The sequence below is a fragment of the Calonectris borealis genome, chromosome 10, assembly GCF_964195595.1.
Source record: "Calonectris borealis chromosome 10, bCalBor7.hap1.2, whole genome shotgun sequence".
NCBI classification, from domain to species: domain Eukaryota; kingdom Metazoa; phylum Chordata; class Aves; order Procellariiformes; family Procellariidae; genus Calonectris; species Calonectris borealis.
Window position 1 is genome coordinate 5,650,859 of NC_134321.1, and position 23,254 is coordinate 5,674,112.

A 23,254-nucleotide genomic window follows, 5' to 3' on the forward strand; every position below is an offset into this window, starting at 1 on the left:
ATACAAGTTTTATAAAAATCAAACTACCAGTCATAAAATATCAGAGTCTTGCAGAAAATGTTATGAGAAATGGTCTGTTATTTTAACAAGTTTCTCGGGAATTAGGGGGAAAAAAAAAATCTGCAGTCTTCCTGGTAAACTGAGATATGAGATAATCTTTTACCAAGATGCAGTGATATTCAGGCTGAAGGTAAATCTAGATTCTTCAGTTACAGTCAGCTTGAAAAGCATTAATCCTTCTCTCCTGCAGTTGCTGGGAATGGCTGTGCCTGAAACTACAGGAGGATGCCCTATGTTAGCAGTTGGACAGGACAGGGAGGATACTTGGTTACCACTTGCCATAAGCCCTTGACAATATTTTTGAAAGATTTATCAGCGGTACATTCTACTAATTGTTATAAGTGACTAATAGTTACAGCTTCATACCTGTTTAGTGCTGGGGAATACCTCTTAGCTTAGAGTCATTGCATGAGAAGGCAGCATAAGGTCCCCAAGACAAGAACATAATTTCAAAGTGGTGGGAGGGCCAAAAGTTCTGGATTTGTTTTTAACAATCATGCTAGCACAATAGATAGGATGAACTGGAGGCTTAATTTAGACAGGGGTGTTGATAACAGAGTGAGACCAGCTATGCATTGGCCAGCAAGAGTAGGTGGAGGAAGAGGATGGTTCTGCTTCTGAAATGTACCTGTAACTCCCCTCTTCTCCCTCTCCTTTCATCCTGTGTATCAGTCCTCTGATACTTCAAAAAAAAAAAAAATCTGCCTAAATACGTACGAGGATTTGTCCTCCAGTACCTAGTTTTCTGGCTATGACCTGTGTTTGCACAGAACCGTAATAAAACAAAAGTCTGGCCCAATAGCAGGGTTTTCAATGATGATGTCTGCAGCACCCAACGTGCTGTAGCAGGAGCAATTGGACTAAGACCACTGACCTGATACTCCCGCAATGGAGCAGTTACCAACAGAGTGGCAACAACAAGCCCTGTGGCCGACTGTTTTGAGTTTTGTGAGCTAGATAGAAGAGGGACCCATAGTCTTTCCCACTTGCCCCGCGGTGCTCAGCACTGACGAGAAACTTTGCCTTCCAGTGGAGCTATGAAGTATCACATACCGTTCAGGGTCCAACACCATGGCAAGATCTAAATGCTGCACCATTTCGTTCATGTACAACCCCATCAAGACAGGAGTGGAATTGAATGAATTCATTCCACCTGAGGGATGTGCTTCAGGTTTTGAGTGTGATGGACCTAAATGCAAGCCTTTCTTTTTTTCTTTATGCTCTCATTTATTTTATGCACAATAGTTTTATCAGTGTTGTAAACAGAGATAAGTGTAATGTCTTTTAAAGAAAGTAATTTTTAAATGAACTTTGAAAAACACAGGTCAAATCTGTTTTGTGTTTGATTGCAAATGCCCCTTTGCAGAAGTATCTCAAAGTATCTTTGGTCTCAGCATTTCCATCACAAACATACTTAAAATATCACAGACAAGGTAGAGATCTTCTCATATTTCACTTCATTTAAACCATCTTGACATGATCATTTGTTGCCATTATAAATAGTGAGAATTGGGCTGCTGGGTAAAACACAAACAGAGGAACATATCCCTATCCTTAGCTAGTTCTTAGCTGGAGTAGGACATCCACTTTGCAGCACCACCTTTCAATGGAGAAACATTTCAGGACAGCAACAAGGCTATGATGAGTTTAAAAAAGTATCTCCTAATGGGAGAAAATGAAGACAGCTGGCCATGTTCAGTGTAGTGAAAACACCGCTTGCGCCTGTTTTCCTAAAGCATCCATTGACACTTCAAAAGTGGATCCTAAACCTTTCTAGTGCACAGCCTAACTAGGCACGTAACAGGAGGGAAGAGGCTACGTCTTGGTTGTCTCTTGCATTGCCCATGACTGGCTTCCTTCTCCTTTGTCCTTGGTCTGTCCAAAATCCTGCTGCTGAAGTGATCTCCCCTTCCTGTTGACATGGCCATGTTGCTCCTGTTGAATGCCCTCGCTGGGTTTCCATTTTCACATTCCTGCTCCCTGCCTTTGTTTTCTGTCTGTTTTTCCTCCTGTGCAATTTCTCCATCATCTGTGCCTAATGCCTTCTCTCTTGCTCCTTGGTTGCCAGACTCCCGTGCTGCCCACTCGCCTTGAGCCCCTTTGGGCCTGTGCTTTCTGTGCCTTCCCTCTCCTGCCTTTCCTGCCTGTGTAGTTTTAGGGTTTAACCTCTCCGGGGAAAGGCATGTGTCTTGGTGTCCAAGTTTGCAAAGCATGTACCTTGCTCTGGCTGTGTTTTCTGTTGAACCACAGTTAGGTACCTACATCATGGTTGTACCCCACAGAGGTGAGGGAAACCTCACAAAATCAGGCTTATCAGGAAGAGCTGGGTGGCCGTCTGAAAACTCCCACCATGCAGAGCTTTCCAAAGGGATATAGGAAAAAAGAATGAGGCTTCAGATGGGACTGTATGATAGTCCTCAGACCCCCTGTACAGAGCAGATCCTTTCGTACGTGGCAGAACAGTCCTTGCCCAAGAACGCTATCAGTAGATCAAGAGCATTTTCCTGCACGTCTACTCATAATCCCCATTTCTGGACCATCTGCACTCCGGTGAGTGCCACCAATGAGAACTTGCTCCCATCGGTGGCCGAGCAAGCCCTCATGGCTTCTTTTGTACGACCCCACTGATCGGAGGGGCTACTAGTGACATTCTAGTTTTATATCACTACTGCTTCCTGACCTAAGGGAAAAACAGTTTAAAGAAATTCTTCAGATTTTTTTACTTCTCTTCAGTGCTTTGAAACTGAGAGACCTCTATTTTTCATAATTTAAACTCCTGCCTAACTGGGTGAGTGTTTGAATTCCTAGACTATGACAAAATGCTAGCGTGTGTCTGCCTGAAATGTCGAGAGGATCTTTAATAACCTCCGTCCACCAGAAACGGCGTTAAAAGCATTGCTAAGATGATGAGTGAAAACACTACAAACAAGGACCCCGGCCGTTCGGAGGGAGGTGCACCGCTCCGTTTTGCCGAGGGGGCCCGGAGGAAGCGCTGCAGGGTGTGCCCCGTGCTGCCCGGGTGCCTTTCCCTCCTGCCGCCGTGCTGGTGCAGGCAGGAAGCTTTCAGGTGCCTGCCTTTTATTTATTTTGGCTAGAAGATGTTGTTCTTCTGCAGTAGCCTGCAAACCAAAATTTAATGCACAGATGACCCCGCCAAGCAGCCCGCGTGCCCAGCGACTGCTACGAATGAGAGATTGCACAACAGAGCTGCACTGAGAGTACAACTATTGCTCGGTTTTAATTTGTTTTGTGTGAAGCACGGCGGCTGAGGGGTGAGACCTCTCCTTTCTCTGAAGAGGTCCTCAGAGGACTCTCAGAGGGAGAAGTTTCTGCTGCAGTGGTATGATAAGAGCCTGTTGTTGCCCTTCGGCTCTTCTGTGAAGTCCAGCGCAGATCTGGTGATGAGATTGCAGGAGATCTGCTGTAGGTGTCAGGTTTTCTCTCTTGCCATTGAGATTTTTGACCAAGAAAAGAGCAGCTGTTTGAAAAGCCCAGCGATTTTTGCTTTTGCGCTTCCAGAGCACACAGTGGTGACACCATTTTTTCCTTTATTTAATTCCTGTCTTGGAAACCCATGTGCCAGGTTTTATCCCATCATGACGCCTTTCTGGCATGGTCAGAAACCCCTCGCCTTGCGGAGAGCAAGACAACCTTGACTGTAAGGTTATGAATGGGGATTTATGACCAAGTCTCCTTTTATATACACTTAGCCCAACTTTACTGCTACAAACAGATGACAGTGATAAGGTGGGCAGGTTGTTTAAAGTTTTGCTGGAATGCAAGCACAGTTCTCCTCTTGGCACCGGGAATCTGGCTTGTCTAAAGCAAAAACTCAGCTCTGCAAAAATTGTCATTTGTAAGAACCTGATCCAAGTCCTGCTGGAAGCAGGAGCCTTTATGTTGGGCATGTAGGTTAATAACACCCCTTTTTCATTAGTATGATTTCTTAATATCTTTTCACTGTATTTTTTTTGAAGAGCAGCTGGAAAAAGTCCTATGCACACATACAAAAAATTTCTCCTTTCCAAAAATGATGAGATTCAGTGTCTGTCCAGTGCCTTGAAATGCATTGGGAAGCCGTCCTGGCCAAGGATGCCTACGGTGTGATCCTGAGATGCCAACTGTGGCCTGGTGCAGATCTCAACCAAAAAATGCAAGAGACGTCCAGAGCAGGAGCTTTGCCCTAACTCTTGGGCATGATGTGACCGATGAGAAGGGGTGCAAGCATCGGTCCTGTGGCGTTGTGTGCCCTGAGATGAGGGTTCTGGGGCGGTTCCTGATGCCGTTAGCCTTTCCCACCCTGCTGCCCTCAGGTGTATGCCAAAGGGATGCTGGCAACTCCCACTGGTGCTCCTGCCCCACGCTCAGGGTGCCCCTGCTCAGGTTCCCAGCCTGGCTGCCCAAGGTGACCCGCCGAGGGGCTGTGCCACCTTCTCAAGTAGAAGCAGGGTGTTTTCTAGAGCCGAGGCCGCCCGCCCCGCGGAGGTGCCTCGTGTGGTTTAACCACCACTGTCTCTGCGCTCGCTGCACATGCCACAAAGCCTGTACGTGACGTAAAAGCCACGGCCCATTTGTGTCACTTGTTTTCTGGTCTGAAAGGAGGCAAATGCATCTTGGAGCCGCTGCCTCGCTTGCTTTCTGCTGCACCTCCTGAGCTGGAGTGGGGCTGGTTAATAAACATGATTCACTGTTGTCTTTTAGCTGTCAGGGCTAGAGTGAAGCTCTTGGTGCCGGCAGGTCTAGCTCTTCTCACTCGAGGGCTAATGCATTTTGCTTTGGGAAATGGTGACACCCAGCACCACGCGTTAGCTTTACCTCACGAGTAGACCATATACAATTTCCAAACTACTCAGCAATAAAACTCTTTTGTCTCATGCCGCGGTGCCAGCTGTTTAATTAGGAATAAGCAGAGGCTGGGTTTTATTTGTATGAGTAACAGAGGATATTTTTTTTCCCCCCTTTCAGCTTGCAAAAGATAAAGAACGCCTGCAAGCCATGATGACACACCTGCATGTGAAGTCGACTGAACCAAAAGCCACCCCTCAGCCTGTAAGTACCGAACTGTGCCGAAAGCAAACAAAACCTCACGACAAACCTCTTTCCTGTTCCCCACCGGAGCGCGTGATGCAAAGTGTGGCCCGCTTTGGAGCTGGTGGTGGTGAGGAGATGCAAAGCGCCACTTTGCAGGAGGCACCGCCACAGGCACCCGGGTGTCGTCATCCCCTTCTCTTCAGGGAGTTTGAAAGAAGTTTTGCTCTAAAGCTGATGCATTGGGCCTTTTTCTGGCATCACGTACTAGCCTGTAAGTCTCTTTGCATCAGTCCGACTTGCATGAAATCTTAGGAAGAGTTGGGAAGGAGATGTAATTAAATTATATTTAGTATATTTATTTTGCTTTCTCCTTGTCTGACAGACATTTACAGTAGAAGAGATGATTTTGATGATAATCGCGGTTACCCGGTATCAGGTTTTACACTGTTGAAACTGAGAAGGGAAACCTCCTCTGCCCCAGATTGCCCTTTAAAAAAGGGGGTGTGGGGGAAGCAAGTGGCTTTGCAGCCCAAGGCAGCTCCTGGGTACCCTCAAACCCATGCAAATCCACCATCTCGTTCCCTGACCAAAATGACTCTTCAGCTGTTGTTTTCTCCCAACCTCTTAACGCTGAAAATGTTCCTCAGAGCTTCCAATGATTATTCAAAATGGAGAGAGTGCTTTGCTTCTTGATTTTAAGATTTGTAAGATTTAAAGGTACACTGGCTTTATTTGATTTTGCTTTGAGTCATTGTGTGAAAATTAATTGAGCGTTGACAATCTATAGTTAGTACTAGCAATTTTAATCAATATGCAATGATGCAGCATAATGACAAAGTATTGGTTTATCTGTTTTGACTGATTTTTTTTCTATAAATAAAGCAAACACACACCCATATATGTGTGATTTATGGTGATAGAAATAAAAAGGAGTCAGACTATTAACCCAGCAAATATGGTAGCCTGCCAAGATGCAGTTGGTAGACAAAATTAATGTCTGAAACAGAACACATTACAGAGATAGAGAACATAAAATCATTAAACACTTCGCGCACCCATTTTTACTAGAAAAGGATTTCTCAGTTTCCATGTAGTTGGAAATAAATGGCTGCAGAAGTGCATAGGGAGGCTAGTAGACAGAAAATTGCAGGCTATTCAGCAACAGTGGAGCAGATGTCAAAGTCAATGGGAAATTTCGGGGCCTTCTTGGAGAGTTGAGTGGTAGGTATAAACCCTTCCATTTAAGTTTTGAGATGCCGAAAATTGCTTGATCTGGTGGATACCAGCCCTCTAGAGTAGAAACTATTTACAGTGTCTATAAAAATAGCATTCTTCTAGTTCCTCGCATCCATCTCAGCCTGAATGCAAATGCTTCAGCGCATTGTTGGCAAAGTATGTAGACCCAACAGAATGGGGAGGAGGTTTGGTTTCTATAGCTCTTACTGGATTAAAAATTAAAACAGCGGAATAATCTGGGAGTCTCAAAGCACTCTGCCTTGAGGCCTTTCATAACAGCGGTGCCCCTCAGGAGGAAGGATTAAAAACTAAAGGGAGGAAATCATAAGAAGGCGAGCAGTGTTTGGCAAGGCAGCTCGTGATCGATGCTCAGCCGCGGCGGGCAGGAAGCTTTCGCGGGTGTTGTAGGCTACGGAGATACCAGGCGGTGTCGCCATGAAGATTAGTGTTAACAGCTCATAAACAGGGAAAAGCAGCGGGGAAAAAAAAAGAAAAAAAAAGAAAAAAAAAGTGAACGCAGGGGGAAAAGGGCTGTCTTGATTAGTATTAAAAATGTTTTACATTCTGGAAAATTATAGCTTTGTTGGGGACCTCCTACTAAATTTATTTTTAACTGCTCTATTGAAAATTCTGTACCACTAGTCAACATTATCTCTCAGTTGCTCAGCACAGTGTTTCTTTATTAAAAGAAATAGGCATGAATATTTTTGACTGAAAAATTAATAGCTTTTGAATTCATACACAGCAGGTTTTCTTTTGCAAAGAAGTCCAATATCGCTGCACAGCACTTCTATAACCATTTATTTAGAGTCCAAGTCAAACCTTTGACAGCTAGAGCAGTGTTACAAGCCAACATAAAGAACTCCAAGATGTAAACCAACAATAGGCAGTCTGTGTGAGGTTTGCCATTGTCAAATACATAGATTGTTTGGATTAGTTTATGTAAATGTACTGTTGTATTACCCTTTGGAAAAAAAAAGATCACATTTGTGTATGAAAAGTGGTTTCGTTCACAGGCAGCATTATAAATTCCTTATCCTTTAACTTACATGTTAGAAGTAAAAATTGGTGCCTGACAGGCCTATATTGTGTGGCACTCTGTTGTTGGATTGAAACTGCCTTCTTTTCATTTATTGAAATATAGAAAAATTTATTATAGATACCATCTGATAAATCAGAAATTATTAAAATATGTATAGGTGAAGCATTTGAAAATTAATTATAAAATGTAGAAGTATAGTGTTTTGCATAAATTGTGCTTTCCTAGTGAAAAAAGTACACAGGCACTGCATAGACCCTCGTCCTTTTAACTCAGTGGGATAGGACTTTGGTAAAAAAGATCTGATGACCATTATTGCAGTGCAAAGTATTCTTTACAGCCAGTAATTAATTTTTTTTTGCCAACATAACTAATGCAAGGTGTATATTAGAATTAATATATTACGGTACATCGGTGATTTTAAAGGAGAGAGCGGCTGCGAATCCAAACATAGCAGTGAATTGGGATTTAAGATTACAGCCTTTTCATGTCTGAGGAATGTTTTTATTCTGCTTAAAGGATCTTAATGCTTGTTTTTAAACTATTTTGTTGCTGGCAGGTAAAACTGGTGACTGAGCTTCTGTGTTAACCACGTGCCATTTGTAATCCACACTGACTGTTGGTAACATCTTTCCCTTTTGGGCTTCAGGCAGCAGCTTGAGCAGGCGGTTTTGGACTGGTTGGACTACAGCTGGGTTCTTGGTCGTTGTGCATCGATTCAAAACTCACCCAGCTTTGGGGAAGGATTGCTTGTACAGTCCAGCCATGTCCATCCATTACATCCCCACCTTCGGGTAGCTCCTTGCGGTAATTTTGACCTTGGGAAGGGCAGTGGAGTGGCCCGTGCATTTCACTACACCAGTCCACCAAGACATCTGTTCGTAAAGCTCTTTAGTCCTATTAAAGCCAACGAGACTTAAACATTTTCTTATGTAGTGTAGTGGTGGATGGTTGGCGGATAGGTACGTACGCGGGGAGGTCGCTGTTGATGTCTGGTGGACTGCAAAGGGCAGCTCTTCTGCTCCTGAGGAGCTGCTGGGCAGGCAGGAGCGGGAGGCCGCGTCATGAGCTGGGGCAGTGCTAAATGCCGCCTTTAGAAATGTCCAACTTTATAATTAAAATGCCCAACGGTGCAGCGCTTTGAAAGAAAACAGAAGTATCTCACAACCTAACACTCGAAGCACGCGAAGTTGTTCCTACTGCTGCTACGTGTCTTGTTTCGGTGACACTGAAGGCCTGAATAAAGTAGAACAAAGCTGTCTGTGAAGGAAGATGCTGTGACATATTTTTGTAAGGTGAATTTTTTTCAAGGTAAAAAAAAGAAAACAAAACAAGAACCCACAACACAAAAGCCGGGCCAACAATTTCTGAAGAATTTTCATTCTGGATTTGCTATTACGATACCTTCCCCTACATGGTATTTTCATCGGTGTTAGTGATCAGCAAAATAGGTTGAAATGGAAATGTGCTTTCTTTTGGGGGATTAACTTACGTCAAAGTTCATAGGAAGGGAAGGAGAAGGAAAAAGCATCAACCAATAAGTAATTCTGCATACTAGGTGCTATAGCCATCTTTTAAAAATAGACAGAAAACTTTTAAAGAAGCTTTTGGCACTTTAAATAAAATGCACTGTTAGATATCCCTTCTTTAATGTATTTTTTTACCCTAACCATAGCAGTTACAATTGTTTTGAAATACTGTTTTTAGCAACTGTAATAACAAAGCATTAAAAAAAAAATAGTCTTTTAACTGTTGAGGTAATGACTGAGCATTTTAGTTGCTGTAGCCATACTTTATAGTTTGAAAAAATAATGATACGCAGCAATAAAGAGAGATTCTCAAGCACAACAAAAGCTGTTTTTATATACTGGTTTTCATTAAGTCTCACTCCTCAGCTTCAGTTTCCTTAGTATTCCTGCCAATAACAACACCTGCTAAGTGATTGCTGCCTGCCAGGCTCCGCATCTAATACGCTAATGTGTCCAGGCTGAAACAGGAGAGGAAGACACAGCATTTAACAAAGTTTTAGGCGCAGTGTTAGCTTTCTCTCTCGCCCTCGGTGTCAAGAAAAGGAGTCTGCTCCAGAGCGTTTCAGTCCCAGGAACGTGGTGCAGATAAATCCTCAGCCCCGGTTGGGACCAGAGCGGCAGCATCCATCGCAGAGGAGTCACTGCCCTGCAGCAGTGGGTATGGCCCCACCGTGACACTTAGAAATATAGATATGTTTTTTTCTTTTTTTCTTTTAAAAGAGTTTCAGGGGCTTTTTTATGTGCAGCCACTATTGTCGTGTAAAATGTTTACCCAAAAAGAAGTCAGACTTAGCCCTTGTGGGAGAGCCACTTACTGGAAATCTATTTTACGGGGTGAAGGAGAGGGTTACCTCTCTGCCTTGTTTATATCTAAAGAAAAAAAAGAAAATGACTCAGTCTTCACCTTTAATAGCAAAACATGACTATTTCTTGAAAGGGAAGATTAATAATAAAATCCTAAACAGGATATTGAACGCTGAAACAATTATGGTATTTATGATTAAGTTAAAACGGTATGACGAAATGTTCTCAAAAAAACAAAACTGAACAAAGCACCCAACAAGGTTCAGTGATTAAATTTGCATAATTTTAGGACCTAAAACTTGGGGGGGTTGGTGGTTTTTCTCTTAGGGTTTTTCTTTTCCTTCTTGTTTTGGGGTTTTTTTGTTGGGTTTGGTTTTTTTTAAGGCTGGAGGAAATCCTCCCTCCCTCCCTCCCTCCCCAGTACAAACATTACAAAAACATTTAACCCTTTGGTGCAAGGGCTGTACTCTCCGGCGTACTTGGAGAGCGCCCCGCATTGTGCCTTGTTGCAATGCAAGAGTTCTTGCTCATTAAAGTGCTAACTCTGTGACTCGGGCTCCCTCCCCTCTGACAGCAATGAGACCTCATCCAGAAATTACGGTATGTGGGAAACAGGCTGTGTACAAAATAGCAGTGTGAACAACTTTTCTAATCATAGTAACTTGTTTTTAAATAGAAAATGCAAACAGGGAGAAGCCGTGTCGAGTTTCCATCAGGAAAAGAAACCCTCCCAGCCCGGTCCCTCCCTGATCTTTGCCCTGCACAATCATCCACAGGCGCTTTCGCGTTTCTAATTGACGCCAATATTAAGATTTAATAGTTTACCATTCAGATTAAAATTTCAAGATGGCAACAAAACCAACACCATTCATAATTTGTTATTCTGCTCTAATTCACAACCGATTTTTCAGCCTTCGCGCTATAGATGCAACAAAGAAAGCAGCAGCGAGGGTCTGCGGAGGGAGGGCAGCCCTCTCCTCTCTTACCCTAGTTTGTGTTTTGGTAACGGCATCGGCAGGGATCAGACCCTGCCTGGAAGAAGAGAGAGTGTCATCAAATAAAACACGGAAAAAGGAAAAACTTCGCTAGCGATCGACAAGGTCGTGTTTCATTAACTTGTTGGTTCAGGCTCGCAAACGGTCGTCGGAGGTGAAACGCAGCACACTCGCTGCGTTCCAGCTTTTTGTTCTCTCTTTCCTCACAGACTGCAGTCATGTTTAATTTGGAAACTGGGCTCCTTTGGCAAATTAGCAATTAGAACAATTTTGTGGGAATATGTATATGTGTCATTAGTTTTCCTGCAAATTAATAGCGAGAGCAGAGGTCAGGCAGAAATTTTCCACTTGACTGCAGCTCCTCTGTTGAGATTTGGCACTTTGTTTTGGAACGGCCACAGCTGCTCAAAGCCACAGTCTTCCTTTAGGAACTGTCTTTTAATTAGTTTACCTCATAGCCATTATTACAAATATTACTGCCTCCCCTCCTTGAAATAAAATTACTGTTTCTACAAAATATTCCGGTGACATCTTGCACCACTGCACATTGATGGTGGGGTCACTCGGATGCAGCGTTTAATCATTAGATCACCTCCATAAGCATCTCCTAATTAGAGTCCTTACAATACAATTTTATCTGGTAATTAGCTGAGATTGGCTGCTTCCTCTGTAGCTTATTAGTGGCAGCCCAGCAGTGGGTGTGAATCACAGTGTCATTTGTCAAGCCTGTTAAAGCCCCCCCCTTTGCTCGTCCTCTTCTGTGTTTATTCCTAGTTGCTACCTATGCTGAAAAGCCTAAAGAAATTTAACTCGATTCAAATTCTTTAAGCGGGGAACACTGACCTTTGTGGATCCTTTCTCGCAGTTTCCTAGTAGAAACAGATTAAATGTTAAGTTTTTACACACTAAAAAAGGAAGGGGACTCTTTTGAAATGGAGTAGTTGGAGCCGTAATGATGAAGCAGGAGCAGTGATCTTTCCAACAGGAGGGCCCGGCTGCTGAGCCTGCGCTAGAGACGGGCACTTAAAATTGATGCAGATTTGCTCGCAGTTACTGGACTGTTAAAATGTCCATTTAGAAACTGAGATAAAATACAGTAGATTTAATTTCATGGTGAGACCTGTCAGTTGTACTGTTATTATCGTCACTGGTCCTTTTATCATATGTAATAGATGGATAGATGGATAACAGGGAGACATTACTATATACGTGTCCCTAATCAGCGTCCTTAAATCACGCCAGTCAACAAACGGACCGGGCTCTCGGCAGCGGCACGTGGCGGCAGTGCCCGGCGCCACGGGGGTTTGAACAGGCATGCTCACCTCCAGGTCGCATTTAGCAGTTCACGCCGGTGCGGGAGTCTCTCTGGGAAATCAATACCCGTATTTCACCGCCTTTCGCGATCCCTCACTGGGTTCGCGCTCTCCAGCCTCGCCGCAAAGTGTTAAATTTCCCGCTGGAAGGCGAAGCGTCGTTTGTGAGCACCTGCAGAGAAGGATGGGTGTTTGCGGGTCTGCTGCTCACCACCTCCTTTCCTTGGAGCGGTACTGGAGCTGCTGGTGCACCGTCGCGGCCGTACAGCGCTGGGCGTTGGCGGCTGGGGCTTCCCTCGGCTTGCTCCGTCTCGCCGTCGGGAGGGAAAAGCAATCACCATTTATCTGTCGCTCAGCTGCGCCCTTTCTGTGGGCGATGGGCTTGTTGGTATCCTTTCTGTAATATTAGAGCCCTTTATTTTCTACTACCTTTGTTTTGGATAAATCCTATTATTTTTATAAAGAGATGTTATTTGTGGCTATTAACTCATATGAGGGATGCTAATAGGAGTTTTCTTATCTGGTTACTTTCATACAAGGAAAATTAATACAGTGCCTTATGGATAAACATGAGATGTTTGGGGGCATAGCTGAGCAGTGCGCCTTGCCTTCATCTGAAAAGGTTTAATGTCCAGCAAAAAGGAATTTTAATCATGAACAAAAGTTGTAAAATTCTGGCCCTGTTAAATTCAGTAGGAATTTTGCTACCGACTTCAATGGGGTCAGGATTTCACCAATATTATTTGCAAAACTGCCTAAGGGAAGGAAATGTGGAAGTAGTCAGAGAGCCCTTTTCTCAGTCATCTTTTCTGATGTTGTAGTTAAGAGATCGGATTGTTTGTTTAAAATACTTCAGCAGGAGTGACCTACTGAGACGGAGCATCGTCTTTCAAAGGACATTGTAGGGCAAAAAGAAAGGATCGGGGAGGAATGTGGATGCTGGTTAGATAAATAGGGTTGTGTATCGAAAACACTTGAGTTGGAGCTGGGTTTGATACACAATCCTAGAGGCAGTTGTGTTTTACAGCCTGCTGTGGCAAGCTGCCATTTGTCCGGGGCTGGGCTTCGTGCAGGTAACGCTGATGCCTTCCGTCCTAGGAGGAAAAAAGAGTGGTGCCACTTCTGCTGGGCTGAACGCTTGCAGTATTTCATGCAGTGTGATTAATTAAATTATTCCAGTGTTAACCTACTCTGGGCTTTGCTTTTAAAATGGATGAACAAAGGGGAAGGGGAAAAAAAAAAAAGCCCAAATGCTGAAGAGAGAGATTGCATTTCTCCCTAGTACGTCCCTAGGAAAGTCTTGCCTTTTATTTTAAGGCTGATGCCTTCAATGAAATATCCAAGAAGACTGATTAGAAGCCATGCATAATGATAGCATGGAAAAAAGAGATGCGTGGGGTTTAGATTGTGAAACAATGGAACTAACATGAAATATTAAAATGATTATGTACTGTGTGAGATCTTGTTTTAAGGTTTAGATAAAAATCCACGATTTGTAGTTCTGGCAGCAGGCTACATTATTCTTTTTTTAAGTCTGTTCAGAAATGCACGTATTTATTTCCCTTTACTGGCTCCTAATGGAGATGTCACAACACCACTTTGTGCTGTGGCAAACGCTCAGGCTGTGTTGTCTGCATCGAACTGAGGAAGACTCCGTTATCGAGAATTTTCTCTGCAGCCCTTAATTAGCCAGAAATGCTGTTTGTAATGAAATCCTTGTCCTTCCTTCCACAGCTGAATCTGGTATCGAGCGTCACGCTTTCCAAGACTGCATCCGAGGCGTCTCCGCAGAGCTTACCTCATACTCCCACCACCCCGACTGCACCCATCACTCCCGTCACGCAGGGACCGTCGGTCATCACTACCACGAGCATGCACAACGTCGGACCCATCCGGAGGCGGTACTCGGATAAATACAACGTCCCCATTTCTTCAGGTAAAGGGGTTCTGGTGGCGCAGCCCCTTTGGTGGGGTGACTTGCTGTTGCCCGCAACCCGGCAGCGGCAGGCTGTGATGATAACAGAACAACTGCTCTTATTTAGCAGATATTGCCCAGAACCAAGAATTTTATAAGAACGCAGAAGTTAGACCACCATTCACGTATGCATCTTTAATTAGACAGGTAAGCTGAGCCAAACACACGCATTTGGATTAGGAAAAAAAAATCTCTCTATATGTGCACACTCTGGATTAAATAGATTTTCAAACCTTTGGTATGTAAGCGTGCTCAAATGCTCAAACCTTTACTATAAGGGTTTTTAGAACTGCAATATATAACATAATTGCTTTTGATTAAGTATTACAATACGATGTGATTATTAGGAAATTCATTTCACACAACAGTGAAAATGAGCCTGTTTAAAGATGGCAAGTCAATTATCACAAGCTACAGTAATCTCTGATCCCTAGAATTAATCTGAGCTCTAAATAATTACTGAGCTTTAATCAGCTAGTGAAATGTTTTGCATTTCTCTTTGATTCTGCTTTATGAATGACTAATAAATTAATATTTCTGTAAGGAAACAGAAATAAAAACTCAAAACAATTAGATAATTCCATTTTGAATTTTGCCATTGAACTGTTAAATACAGCCATTAATCTTAGTTCATATTGTGAAAACCCTCCTTTGGATTTTTTGCTCCAAATCTCTTCTTTCTTTCTTTCTTTCTTCCTTCCTTCCTTTCTTTCCTTTCTGTATTTGGTAAAGTAAAACTGTGAGTGTATTTTGAACTGGTGTGTTCACAACTGATCTTGCAATTGCTTTGCTTCATAAGGCCATACTCGAATCTCCAGAAAAACAGCTAACACTAAATGAAATCTACAACTGGTTCACGCGAATGTTTGCTTACTTCAGACGCAACGCGGCGACGTGGAAGGTAAGCCTTAGCCCGCCTATGCCTCTTGCCTTTGATATCTGACATGTACAGAATAGACATTGCTGATGACATAACAAATTGTAACGACATGGGGACATGAAAATTTAGATCGGCAGTTTTGACACACACTGGGTGCCTTATCTACAGGAACAATTTGATATTTGGCAGAAAAATTCTTCTGCCTTTGGAAACCACTAATTGAATCCCCATTATTGGGTTTTATGTTCTGTGTTTATGCCACGAGTTCCTCTGTGTGGTTGCTGCTAGCAGTGAAACTCAAGCGCTTCAGCTGGAACATATTAGGAAAAAAAAAAAGAAAGAGGTAAAGTTATTGTGTCAATAGAAGATACACTGTTTGTCTTTTTAGTTATGCAGACTGTAATCACAACAACCACATTTCTTCCTAGGATCTATAGATAAGTGGATTTCTTTCCTCAATCAATTGACTCTCAACTACATACATAGATCTGTTATAAACTCCCTTTTTTTTTTTTTAAATCACACAGCAGAAGCTTATTGAACATAATATGCAAGAAGCAAGCCCCACAATAAGAATTGTGTTTAAGAAAAATAAACTTGATATTTGGCACTTTAATTTCCTACCATAACCATCTCAGATACTGTTAGATAAGAGGTCTGGGGAGTTAATTTTATTTTATATTTTGGGGACACTCCTTCCCTTATATATACCATTATAATAGCCACACTGGCTTCTGAAGCTAGTGCAATTGCAAATGAATGAATGAAATAATAGGATCTTGTATCGCTGTAAAAATTGCACCCCCGGTACTTTAAGCCTGTCTTAATCTAGAAAACTCTGTTGCTCTCAAACAACTTCAAATGACCAGGTAGGATGAATACGTCCCATACATGCTGTTTCGTCAGCTCTTTCTGTTTTTCCTGTGTCAGCCTGCATTTAGGATTAATTCCTTCAGAGGATGAAGCTAAAAATGGTCCTTGGAAGTTAGCTTGGCTTTTAGTAGCATGTTTTGCTTTTAATTCAGATCCCAGCGCAATTTTGTACATTTTCAACCTTGGTCTAGAAGCTCTTAGGTTCAGGAAAAGTCTTGTGATTGCTGCTTTGATTCTTCACTGCAGTTGGAAAACATGAGCAGTGTTTCACTTTGCAGCTTCCTTACTATCCAGAAAGGAAATTAACTTTCCCTGATTTAAGATCCTTTTAGACCTGCCTGTCTTTTGCTGCTGGAGTGGTTCCAGTAGGACTTTTCAGCAGCTGCAGGTGTAGGTGCTAAAGTAAAAATCCTATTTAATTCCAGCAGGAAAGGGAAGGGAAGCGGAGTGGGGAATGGAAGAAGGCAGCAGGCAGCCCTGGCCATATCTCCTGCAAGGCTAGTTTTAGGAATTAGCTTTGTGCATCACATAAAATCCAGTCCCAGAAGCCACGTGCATTAACAGTGTACTTCTGCAGAGGAGGAGGAGGGAGGCTGAGCTGCAGACCCTTGGGCTTGCAGAAGGGCAAGGTGTGTCCCGGGGAGGCAGGTACCGTTTAGAAGACCCCTCCTGCATACCGTGTGCATGTGTCCAGGTCCTGCTTCACCTGCCCGGGCAGAGAAGCTTCCCCCCAGGTTCCACCAGCGCTAGCAAAATTGGCAGCCTCTTGAAGTAATGGAGGTTTTTGTGCTGAAGACTGCTCAGATTTATGCCAGCCTTCAGGAACAGCAGGGATGAAAATGCAGCTCTGAATTGGCATGACGGGAAGCCCACGGGGCGCAGAACAAGCACAAGGGGCTAATTGCAGAATCAGAATAATTTGAATATATACGTGCTGATTTGCGCTCACCTTCAGCTCATGCTTAGAGGGCGTTTGGGTCAATGTTCCCCAAGTTTAGGGTCAGGGTTTGGTGTGGGCAAGCTTCCCTGAGCCCTCTTTCAAAAACACAGAAGAGTGCAGGAATAAAGACCTTTAAAAAATGAACCTCTCTCCCAAAATGCAGTACAGCAGAGCCTGAGCAGTTATTAAAATAACAAACCCTTTCATTTACTACATTCAAGCATGTTCAGGGTAATTTTTCTGCAAAAGTGGCTTGCATACAAATATTTTTAACAAGGTAAATATATAATCTTACAATAATAACTCCTAATTTTTCTGTTAAGCTGATTGCTGGGGGAGCACTGTGAACTGGTTTTGACAGGTCAGAGGCAATGTCTGTTTGCTTTTATTTTTTGGAGTAATTTGCTGGCACTGAGTCACAGCCACGAGGCACAGGCTGCAGGTGTGGCTCCGAAACGTTGGGGTATTGTTCAAATAAAACTGTTAGATAGCAAGTAACCAGAGGCAAAGGAAACAAAACAATTTTTTTCTACCATGAATTCCTTAAATAAGTGATCGCATGGAAAAAAGAAAGCGAGGGCAACACTTCATGGACATCTTGCAAATATTCAACTTCTCTGTCTCAACGTATTCAGCAAGAGCCCAATCCAGCAGCCTTAACCATCAATTGCACATTGACTTCAAGAGAGCAAGAACAGACTGTAAAGTATTTCTCCGGCATTAAATTTATTTAAAGAACACAAATATTTCTGCTCAGCCGTGTATTTAGAGACTATTTACAAACTCCGAGGACTCACTTTGCTGAACTTTGCTGCGTGCGTTTGATCAACTGCTGTATGAACTAGAAGATCAGCTTTCACTGGGGGAAATAGCGTTATTATTCTTACATTTTGCTCCAGACTTGACAGTGTTCCCATTTTCACAGGAAACTGCCTGAGTTACCCAGATGTGGGCCGGCAGCCCTGTGTCGGGTTGCACTAGTGCGGCACCCACCAGCAGTTGCTGAGCTAGCTGATTTATCCTGTAAGGTGTGGGGCGTTTGCATGTTTTTCCTCCACCTCAAAATCAGGGATTTTGCCAAAAATTTCAGAACTAGTGAAATCTGGGAGAGGTGGGAGGGAACAAAAAAAAAAATCATTAAAAAATAACAACAGAAGAAAGTAAGAGCAGAAAGAAGCAGCCCTGATTGACAGGTTGACTTTCTGCTAGATTTCTGCCTTGCTGAGAAGAGAAGCGTATTCAAGGTTTATTCTCCCACCGGTTCGCAAGCAGATCAGTGTGGAAAAGCCGAGGCGCCCGGACCCTGCCACAGAGCCGGGATTGGGCACCTACAGCCAGAGGAAACGCGTTTGCCCTCAAGCATCTGCTGAGGAAAGGCATTTCGAGCCCTGACTCTTCCCCTGTACCGGGGACGGAGTGTGAGGACTGTGCTAACGATTGCAGAGAAATGGAAAAGTGGCAAAAGACTCTTAGCCTTCCCCTCCCAGGCACACACACCACTGCCTCTTAATTTACATGACAAACGCACTGTGCGTACCCTTTGTTCGCACAGTGATTTAGACATTCATGATTAGAGCTCCCTTTCACCATCCAGACCCGATGTTCATTAAAAAAAAAGAAGCAGAAGACGGAGACGGAAGGAAAAAGAATTGTAGTCTCTTGGTTGCCTAGACCCAGGCCATGTGTTTGGCTGGCATTGTGCCTGCTAACGAGTCAACCAGATTGACTAAATCAATGGTGCCAGTGATGATGGATGGAGTTTGTTCGCCTGCATATTTTCAGCAAATGGCTTCTTCTGTTTTCCCTGTTTACCAAGCCCCTTTCAGCGGCGCTGGGGACAAGCTCCGTGTACAAATCCGAGTGGCTTTGTAATAGGGTATTTGTTCAGAAAACTCATAAAACGGGGAAGGAGCATGGCACTCCATTTGAAGAATAACAAGGCTCCCGGCACCGTTTCAGAGGGAGCAGGGACAGAAAAGCCACAGCTTGCCGTGACAAAGTGAGGTGTCTCATTACGTTCGGCTTCAGCAAAGGTCTGAGCACGTCGGAGGGGTTGGCCGGGCTCATCCTTCCCCAGCACCGAGCTGCAGGGAGGACACCGGAGCGTCGGATGCCATGAGCGCAGGTCCCTCTGGGTGATGAGCTGTGGGGATATTATCACTTTGTTTCGGAGAGCCCTCCTCATGTTTTCACTTGGCAGAGGCTCAGATCAGTCAGTACAGTAGTCTGCCAGAAATAGGAGCCAACTTCCATATAAGAGCAAGCCGTGGAGGCAGGAGTCAGTGCCGTGCTGGCCGGTGGGGTGCTGCTGAGCCCCCGGGCCCCCGGTCCATGCCGTGGGTGTGGAAGGGGGTTCAGCACCTGATTCGCATTAGCCCAGCTGTGGGAAACCGCAGCAACGCCAGCTCCAGTGCCTCTCTGCTAAATTGAGCCGTCTGTACTTACGTGAAATCCTTTCTGTTCTTTCTAACTGCTTTCTTTTCCAGGAGAGGACAAGTTTCTCTTTGCAGAGCGTATCTATTTGTTTTGAAAATGTTTAAGCAATGTTCCTCTTGTGTTCTGTATGAAATGTGCTGTATTATACAACATGCATGCTTAAAATGATGGCTGTTCTCATTCACACTGGGGATAATTGATAAGAGTAACTTGAATTTCTAATCTTGGGTTTAAGCTTTTATATTTGTTCTGTCTTTGCAAAAATAAGATGTAAAGAGCCGGGGAAAAGCAAGTGGGTGCGGGGAGGGGAAGGGGCTTAACATTGCAAAATGAGGACTGTCAAGCTGACTGTGCTGCTGTTCTTGGACAATGATGAGCATTTTCTCATAGAAAGTTTTTGAATGTTTTCTCTTTTATACTTGCTGCAGAATGCAGTGCGTCATAATCTTAGTCTTCACAAGTGTTTTGTGCGAGTAGAAAACGTTAAAGGGGCAGTATGGACAGTGGATGAACTAGAGTTCCAAAAACGAAGGCCACAAAAGATCAGTGGGTATGTCCACCATGTTTGAACTTCTTAGCCTAGCTTGGATCATGCTTACAGTTTAACGTAGAGGCTTTTGGCTGCTAGCTGGTGTTAGACCAACCACAGGTGGTTTCGCATTGTTTCAGTTAAGGGAAACCAAGACAAACATCTCATCACTACTGTTTGTATGCCCACCAGTACCCTGACCCTGCTTGCTTGGTGTTTGTTGCATCACATGCTAGTAGCTTTTAGGTGGCAATGCATATTAACCCTCACAAACCATTTGCTTATGCTTATTGCATTTTATTTTCTTTTTCCTTTTCCCTGTATTTGATGTCTGTTCTGTCCCCGATCCCGTGTCCCTTTGTTTCCACTTCATCTCCTTTGCTGCTGCTCTTGTCCCAGGGTGCCATTCGCACCAACCTCTCACTGCATAAGTGCTTTATCAGAGTAGAGGATGAGTTTGGGTCCTTTTGGACTGTTGATGATGAAGAGTTTAAACGTGGCCGTCATATTCAACGAGGCCGTCCTCGAAAATACTGCCCTGATGAAAACTTTGGCGAGCTTGTTGCACAGTAAGAGCTTTTACTTGCTTTAATTTTTTTTTTCTGCTGTTGCTTTGCTTTGCATGATTTACCCATCTCATGTAGACTTGCATTTCACGAAATAGTGACATCACCTTTGCTGCTAAAGAAACTAAATTTTTGGTTGTTATGTGTATTTTGTGTGTCCTACTCTGATAATCCAAATGCCTGTAGTAATAACTCTACTTTGACATGTTTGTTATAGCATTTGTTTATAGTGCAATGTAGACTAAAATAATTATCCACGCTAGTGCAGATATGCGCTGTAGGCCTGTCAGGAAGACAGATATATATGCCAGGAAAGGCTTCAGATAGGTTTTAATTCTGATATTTTCCTTTGCTTTCAGTTGTATGCCTTGTTCTGCAACTCTTAATCAGAAATAGAATAAGGTGCTTATAAGACAGAAACGCTGAATTAACTTTAAAAAGTTTGAAAGTGCAGTGAGACCAGCTGTAAAGATTATAATCAACAGGCCATCCTGTGTCTACCACAACCGTGCACAAATATTCCTGGGGTTCCCAAAGCAATTTTCTTTGACCTTTACTCGAAGACCCTCTCTCCAGGACAACGGATCCTTGCTTGGTCCCTGTGGGAAGGGCTCAGTTAAGACTCTTCTCACCATGATTTACTCCCGCATGAAAAAAAACAAAAATAAAAATGTTCAGTGAGCAATAAAACTTTTTGGAGATGTTTTGCATTGGCACTTTTTATCTAGTTTGTATTCAATGATTTTTTAATTCTTTTTTCCCGTCTGGTGGAACCAGTGATAATTAGATGCCCGCTAAAGAGAAAGCAGATATGCTTGGCATTCATTTTCCTCAAATCCGACCCCTTATGTAAACTTAAGATGACTAAAGTCAGGGTCCAAAATAGCAGACCAGAATATTTTTTAATAAAACAGCCTTTAGGGCAGCATGTTGTTCTGCGCGGTCCATGCCATTCCGCTGCGGCGCAGCAGTACCTGCCGTCGTGCCTCCGTGCCCACAACCCCAGACTGTTTGGGGCGATGGCGTCGGCAGTCCCTCAGCGGGACCACTTGCCGTTTGCCTGGCAGGAAATAACACGGCTCAAATCCTCTCTCATCGCAGTCCCTCTGCTCCGTTGCGAGGGACTCTGCTGCCAGCGACTTGGAGAATAATTTGCATGAAGTAGTATTTAAAATGTCCCGCGATGCTTTTGATCATAGCCGCCTCATGATGGACCCTTGCATGGTAACTGGCTCCCAGACACGACGAATATTGGAGAATTTCTCCTGAACACAGCTAAAACGAGCAGAGATGCCAAGATGTGCTACTAACGCAGGGTAGTAGAACACATGGCGAGGTAACGTCGAGAGATAATGATGTTCCTTATTTAGTAAAGGCAAATATGATAACTGTAGCCTAAAACTCAGATATTTTCTTTAAATCAAAAAAAAAAAAAAGAAAAAGAGAAACGAAAGAGAACTTGTGTGGAAAAACAGTCTCAGCTCTAGTTTTCTGGTGTGGGAGGAAGCATTACATGCTTGAAACGCTCGCGCAGAAGTTGGTTGCATTTAACTCTCCTTTTTATGTTTTTCTTATGCAGTAACCCTTCTCTTATTAAAAACATACAGACCAGCCACACCTACTGCACACCTCTCAATGCTGCTTTACAGGTAAGATTAATGACTGTAGCAAATATGCAACAGAGGCGTGTGTCTTCCCCACTCATTTCAAAATATATTAGCCTTGCTCTAATTAGATATTAAATTTTAATTCCGTTAAACTTTTTTCTTAAGTGCATAAAGCATCATAGTCCCTGGAGGCAAACACATATCAGGCTGCTTCAGCATTAGCTAGATGCTTAGCATTTTGAATATTGTGGCAAAAAAATTAAAAGTTCACTTATTAATATTTATCAGCAGTATCATAATTTCCATCCTCTTATTTCAGAATTTCACTTGAGGCAAAAATACCACAAGTGTAATTACTCTAGCACAGCTATTAATGTGCTGAATGATAGGATACTGTGGCACGTGACCTTCTATTGTTCATGGGTTTAAAGAGAAAGCAGATCATTTTTCCCCCTTTTCTTTTAAGGGCTATTTTTGCATATCTTCCTATTGTTGGTAAAAAATAAACATCGCAATTCGTATAGAAAAAAAAGATGATTTTTATTGGTTTAAACTGTACTGTAATTATAAGACAAAAAAATCTGTTTTTTCACGATGTAGAAATACACAAAGTGTCAGTGCACAATTAATAACTTGCAGCCTAAAAGTGTGTGCGTCTCCAGCCCTTTCTCATGTCCTGTATATCAGGTTGGCATTTTTCTCCCCTCTTTAGAAATTCCTGAGTCTATCTCAAAAACCCCAGGTAAAGTCAGTATTTGCTATATGAAACAAAGATCCAAATGCATTACCATGCCCTGAATTTGCGGGGGGTGGGGGGGTGTTTGCGTGGGGGTTCAAGCCTGTTCCATATACTGTGAATTAATCCGGGAGGCAACACCGCGCGTGGTTGCACCCTGGTTGGTTGTTGAGAGTCGCTTCTCGAGAAGTTCACTGATGGCCATGAATATTTGCTTGGGCAACCGTGTTTTGTGAAAGGTTTAGCAGACTTGACTTCTCAGAACCAAGAAACAGATTATTAGGAGGAAAGCGTTGTTCTGCATTTCTTCCGATTATTTGAGTTTATGCAGTAACTTCTGAAAAGCAAATGAAAGCATGTTTAAATGAAGCAACTGTAAATACCATTCATTAGTAACTTATTTTCCCTTGAGTCTTGTGAAGTGTGATTTTTAAAGACTGCTTTGTCTCTTGAATAGTATTAAGATTACAAGCACATTTTACATTCATGAGGCTGAAAGGCAAAAACGAAATGATCCTGCATTTCTTCACATTGTTAACTATGTGACTAATTTCAATTAATATGCTTATCATACGGAACTGTTCGTGTTTTATTTCTGAAACACTTGTTGTTGTCGTCATCTCCATCCATTCTTGTCTCTTGTGATAACCTCCAAACTGTTTCCATTTCCCACTTTTCCTGGAAGTGGCACGTACTCGTGCCCCC

At 43.1% G+C, this 23,254-nt stretch overlaps 1 protein-coding gene across 17 annotated transcripts in view; it reads left to right on the plus strand.

Moving 5' to 3' along the window:
* The window catches only part of FOXP1 (forkhead box P1), a 389,271-nt gene that overhangs the window by 353,569 nt on the left and 12,448 nt on the right, over positions 1 to 23,254 (plus strand). For 15 of the 17 annotated variants that reach the window (XM_075158627.1, XM_075158622.1, XM_075158623.1 and 12 more), the window contains 6 exons: positions 5,026 to 5,109; positions 13,742 to 13,943; positions 14,050 to 14,129; positions 14,782 to 14,883; positions 19,540 to 19,661; positions 21,786 to 21,855. In XM_075158627.1, coding sequence (XP_075014728.1) covers positions 5,026 to 5,109; positions 13,742 to 13,943; positions 14,050 to 14,129; positions 14,782 to 14,883; positions 19,540 to 19,661; positions 21,786 to 21,855 — 660 coding nt within the window. The remainder of the gene's footprint in view (positions 1 to 5,025; positions 5,110 to 13,741; positions 13,944 to 14,049; positions 14,130 to 14,781; positions 14,884 to 19,539; positions 19,662 to 21,785; positions 21,856 to 23,254) is intronic. The other 2 variants (XM_075158631.1, XM_075158636.1) reach the window with 1 other exon arrangement.